Source organism: Amblyomma maculatum, chromosome 3 (genome assembly GCF_055883805.1).
Source record: "Amblyomma maculatum isolate TAMU_Amacu chromosome 3, ASM5588380v1, whole genome shotgun sequence".
Taxonomy (NCBI): domain Eukaryota; kingdom Metazoa; phylum Arthropoda; class Arachnida; order Ixodida; family Ixodidae; genus Amblyomma; species Amblyomma maculatum.
Window position 1 is genome coordinate 101,552,534 of NC_139346.1, and position 6,000 is coordinate 101,558,533.

Here is a 6,000-nt window from a genome sequence, read left to right on the forward strand (position 1 = left end):
ACTTATCAACGGCAGCTCTTAATCACATTAAAATGATATCTTTGCATAATCTGTTGATCTCGACTAACCCTGAATTCACGCAACGAGGGGAACAGAAATAAATTAGAACAATACACACAGTGTTAGCGAACGCTTTTTTTAGACGCAGAGATATTTATTTTTTGGACTGTATCAGCGGACGCTTCCCGATATCAGATTTCGCGCCTCGTTAACGACATGAAGATTCCATCTTAAAAACCACGAAATATAACCAAACTACATTGCTCTTATTTGTACCCTTCCCAGGGAAAATTCCGATAGCTTCTATCCCCAGCTGATGCCGATGCCACCCGCAATCGACCCCCGCTCTTACGATCCTATAAATGGCCTTGCGTATAGGCAGCCACGTCACGTGATCGCTAATACTTTGCCCCTTACTATCGCGTTACATCAAGAGCGGCGATTGGTGCACTGCCTCCCTCTGAGCGGCAGTCGGCCCTTTCCATGGCGGAAATGTAGCCGCCTGCACGAGCAGACACCTCAAGTCATGAACGACATCTGCTTCTTCATGCTGTAGTTCATATATTGCAATCGCATTCGGCGCCGGCTTTTAAGCTAACAGGAAATATTTTGCTTTTGAATGTTTTCGTCCGGTCATCAACATCTATCCTTCATGTGAAAGATATTTAATTAAGCTCCATTCTTAAGGCAAAATTGCTGCTTGAAAGTGAAAAGCGTTCCCCAATAAGTCCAATTAGTTAGCATTTTTTTTTTCTCGAGATAGTACTGCGTTTTTGTAGCGAGAGCTACATTGGCCACCATTTTGACATTTCGAGTACCTGCAACAACAACAAGGGTAGTTCTGCGCATGCGCGAGCAGCCGAGTGATGTGGCAGCGCGATACTGGCGCGCGCTTCCCCATTGTCCCGACCGCTTCTCTTCGCCAGCTATGCGCATGCGCGAGGAGCCATGGGACGTCAGTAGGCAGGCCGCCGCCTCGCCATCAAGAGCGCCTGAGTGTTTCTACGTGAAAGAAGCAATCGCCGCCACACTGTTGCCAACCGAAACAGTATCGAAAGGTGAGACTTGTGCTGTCCAGGTGATTGAAAGTGATGTAGTCGCTGAAGCCGTATACGTGTCGCCAAACTCCGTCAAGGCAACCCTTAACGTGGCTGTCATCTTCGTTCATAGATGTGTTGTGAAACTGTGCATCATGGCAGAGGATTTTAAGCGGACTCCAGACTCTCTTATCGTTCTCCTGAAAGAAAAGTTCGACCTGGACCTGGCCGGCTACCTTCGCACGAAGACTATGTAGTGGGGATCCACGATTGACCTGCTCTACCAGAGACAAACCTGCCAATCAAAGTACTGCCTTGGAGCCATCGAGACTGCTGCCTGCTACTTTACAGATCATGGGGCCGTCGTTCCAGCAATTGAGAAACAACAAGAAGAGCTGTACATAATAAATGCTTCACAATTTGCTGCATAACAAAATGTCTCATGTTTAATTTAGCCACAATTATTCGTGAGAGGGCGGAGAAACCAAAGCTAAACCATTCGACGTAACCAGGAGGAAGAAACTAAATCTAAACGACAAGGTGTAACCAAGCTAAACGTGTACATACCTCTCGCGACGTACATCCTGGCAAAGCTGAGCTAAGCCACTGCCAATGTTTGTTCAGCTTGTTCGATGAAGTGTTGCTATGCGAGGCGATTATTGTTCGGCCATAAAGGCTACTTTTATAAACCACATATTACACCTTTTTAACGTGGGACACTAAAATGGCAATGGGAAAAGTTAGCTTGTTTTCAAGCCTGTCTTTGGATCTTGGTTCTTTTATCAGAAGACGAGTCCGAACAAGAAATTGTATATCTTTGATAATTGAAACTAGCGACAAGTGTGCCATCATGCCATTCATTTCGCGTTTGCCGGAATAAATTACTATACTTGCGAACCGTTATTTCACGGTGTTCAAACCAGTTCTGGCCAAAGGTTGATTTATTGAACATTATTTATTGAATAGGAAGGCTCATGGCTGTGGACGGGGGTAAAAGGGAGTAGAAAGAATCTTCATTGTTTGCACAGCTCGTCCACTCAAATCATATTGCTCTGACCAGGCCACTAAGGGAGCCATACTTGGGAAATATCGTTTGTGTGCTAGCATCAGTTTCTATAAAGGAGCGGTAGTTCAGGCGGTAGGGTTCTATCTCGAAGCGTGGTTAAAACATCAAACATTTGAGGTAGCCCAGGGAAAACAGTTTAATAGCTATGCCAGCTGAATTCTGCGCCACATAAAATTTTTTTCTTTGCAAACGATTATTTAGTATTTGTGATAATTTTTCTCAATTACTAAATATTGACTTTAGCAAATACATCTGAGCTGTAGAGTTGGACAGCACCTCCAGAAAACCCCTTCCATTCATTCGCCATATAGAAAATTTCACATGTAACTTTTTACCGAGCTCCCCTAAAGGAAGCCAGCAAAATACAAAAGTAAGTCACGTGACTGGCGCATTAGCGCAGAACGATTGTGCCGCTCTCAACCGTAGTTTGAGTGAAGGAAATAAGCTTTGGCTTGGCTTCAGCGGCAGGCCGATATGTCGGCGATAGTTTCTTCGCCCGCGTCAGCCAGCTGGCGCATGTGACGGAGCAAGTTGGAGCGAGCTCGCCGCTCGCGGTGCAACCCTCGCCAATACACAAGCCTACGGCAAAATTGGACCGTTGAGTCAGGGCCGCTGCTAATTTCGTTAACTCAAAGCAAGATTGGGAGCACCACAATCGTCGCGCGCGAGAGCGCGTCACCTGATAGTATTTGCACTGCACGGGTTTTCTTTGCAGCTCAGAAAAAAGATACACGCGAGGCTTTCTGTATCGGGTATAAATGAAATGCGGTTTCCGGAGGTGCTCTCAGACTTCCCAAAACTATAATAAACGGAGTAATTATTTCTGAAACACAAAATCATCTGGGCTGCTTCAGATAGCCAGAGGCTGTATGCAAAATTCAAATGTTTTATTTTTAACTCTCAGTTATTTAAACACCCTGTATATATTAGGAAGTTTCCAAAGTTTCGTTTTTATTTTAGTTGTAAGCTCTTTTGTCCCGCATTCTTATTTTTCCCCTGTATCTTTAACAGCTTATACACGCGCTACGTGTGTTTTCTCTTCCCTCAACGATTTTTTTTCCACATACAATATCAGGTTTGACTCCCGCTTTTAGCTTTTAATTTAGCACTGTTGATTGTTTGTTCTTTTTTATATTTCGCAGGCTGGGGGGGGGGGGCGCATTGGTGGGAGGGTGATTTTTGTTTTGCACCGTAGACATTAAATTTGACTTTTTTGTTTTGTCTTCTGGAATGTAGAAGGTCATTCCGAATATTACCCGTTAACAATTCCTCCCTACTTTCGCCCATTATATTATTTGACATATTGTCATATATGTACTTGTAAACTTGAATATGTTTTAATATAATTACTTCTTTGATTTCCAGCTTCCAGTGTTCATTCTTTAGACAATCACAAATCTGCTTTGTTTTATTTCATGCGATGTTTGCCTTTTGTATTTGCACTACAGAATTTTGCGCGCGCTCGGATAAGCATTTCTGGAAGATAAAAAAAAAATGTCGCGCTAGTCAGTTCCTATGTTTTCTAGGCACACCTTTGTTTGATAATGATCACCCCCCCCCCCCCCCCCCCCAAGGTGCTTTCCAGTAATAACAACAGAAATGCCCTGATGAAACAAACTGCGGACAGTACAGCTGTCTCTAGATAAGGTTAAGCCTGAGAAACAGCGAAATAGCCGGTTCTTCTTGGAGAACTGATAACAAGGATGGTTATTACAGATGATGTGGCTGAAAAACATCTGCGCTGTAGGGTTGCACACCTCCTCCTCCCCTTTGACGATGATATGTACTGGTCCTGCTCTTCGAATACATTTCCTTTCAAGATCAAGACGTTGGCACGAAAAACGAAATCCGGAAAACAGAGTCGTCCAACTGAGCAATTTCGGCTTCCTGGTTCCTTTCCTACCGAAGGAAAAGCAAAGCGACCCTCATTACACATCGCCGTTTAGAAGGCGAGGTCACAGTGCTGGGTTTCTTTAATTTGTTCATGGACCTATCTTAACTTAGTTCCCTCGCACATGTATAACCTATTTAAATGGTTGATTTTTTTTTTACGTATTAGATAATGCAAGATGAAAGCAAAAAGAGGTTTTGCATGCCTAGAAGTATAGTGACACTGCAAATTTAGAACAAAATCTTATTGGTATTGGACCAAAAACTGATATTTGTTTTCTCTAATTCTTCTAAACCTCCACGTTTGCTCTAAAAAGATCTATAATTGATACAAACGTGGTAAGGCTGGCTATGCCAAAAAAAAAAGCATTTCCGTGCTTTGCTTTCGTCACAGAATAAAATAAATTATGGCAATGACCGTTTTTAACTGTACTCCAATTTGTCATCGATAATTTTCTATTTACGTAGAATAGCAGCTCAGAAGGTTCAAGACAGGTGAATACAAGGTCCCTTTTGCTAAGTATGTCCGGTAGCTTTCTAAATAGCGCTCTAGTAATGGTAGTGTCTTCAAGGCGCTCAAAAAAGCGAATTCTGATAATAAATAGAGAGGAAATGAAAAAGAAAGTGTTGCAAAATTTCAGGAGAATATAGCAGTATATCCCATGCGGGGCCTTTATAAAACTCAGAGTACTTTTTGAAAGATAAGATAGCTCTGCTAATACTCTTCGAGGTGTCAGTTTATGCTGCACGTTCATTACAACCTAAAAACAGTTATTAGACTGGTAGATATTGGCTGGAATTCAACAGAGCCTTGTTTTAGGTACACTCAATAGGAACAAGTATTCTGCTGTGTGCGACATCATGTTTTACTATTAAATGTTTGTTTCAAGCGTGAAAATAAATACGAAGAATATGGAGAGCAATCTAGTCGGTGCTAGATAATTTTACAAACTTAAACAACTCAAGATAATAAGACCGAATGGGCTCGAAAACGGTTTCGCAGATTCAAAATTCATAAAGTGTGCAAGAAAAGAATGTTTTTCAAAGTGAGCCTGATTCTCATAAAGAATATGAGGCACAAAGAGATCGATTGAAAAAAAAAAATTAAAACAATCAAATTTTCTTTGGTTCAATTTTAACTGATAATAATTATATATATAGCAGAAGCCGCAAGGCATCGCTTTTAAGATATTATTTACATTGAAGTTCGGTAGATTAGGTTTGTTTGGCGTTCATATAAGAAGCTTAGCCTGCTTAGTTCTTCAAAGTGTTGAATCAGATGGCAGACTTTTTTTTTTCGATTACAGAAAATGATGGCCGTATTTTTTCGCGACCAGCATATGATAATGTCGTCGAGTTAACACACTATTTTTTTCAAACAACATCAAAAAGTCGTTAGCGACGAGTGGCGCCATTGTATTGCGATAGCAATACTGCGTCAGGTTTCGAGCCGTCGCGTGGTCCCGGCGGAGGCCACACTTGACCTTGAACAGCCGAGGATGAGCAGAAGAAGAAGAAGGCTGCTAACTTACGCTCTCGCGTCATACGCTTAAAAAGTGAGCTTAAGTGTCCCCAATAATTCAGCACCTTACAATGAAAGCGCAGGATTGGGGAATAATGTAGCAGGCAAAAAAAAGCTTCCGCCGTTGCTGTCGTAATTCAGCCATTGTTAACCAGAGTTAAACCGCAACTAATTTTTTCAATTGGTTTCACGAAGGCCAATCAAGCGTGTTTGTCGTGCGTAGATTTATAATTGCCTATTCGCTCTTTTACTTTATTTGCTCGCTGCTGAACCAGGTTCTGGTGCTCTCGTTAGCGGTTTCTAATTTTTCTGCACAAATAAATATGAGGCTTCGCACATTCCGGCAGGTTAGACGTAGTAGAAATGCACATCAAATTTTCTCATCAATAGTACTAATGCACCACAATTGCAGCATTACGCTGGACTGGATAGAGAAAAGGCGCGATTGGCCATTATTAACGCGGTATCAACTGTCACGAAAGTAC

General features: G+C 42.1%; 1 protein-coding gene across 1 annotated transcript in view; it reads left to right on the plus strand.

Moving 5' to 3' along the window:
- LOC146195435 (putative sodium-dependent multivitamin transporter) overlaps positions 1-1,294 on the plus strand; it is a 115,261-nt gene extending 113,967 nt beyond the window's left edge. Inside the window, exon 16 of the mRNA XM_084596796.1 lies at positions 927-1,294. Within this exon, the coding sequence (XP_084452922.1) occupies positions 927-1,294 (368 nt within the window). The remainder of the gene's footprint in view (positions 1-926) is intronic.
- Positions 1,295-6,000: the final 4,706 nt, after the last annotated feature.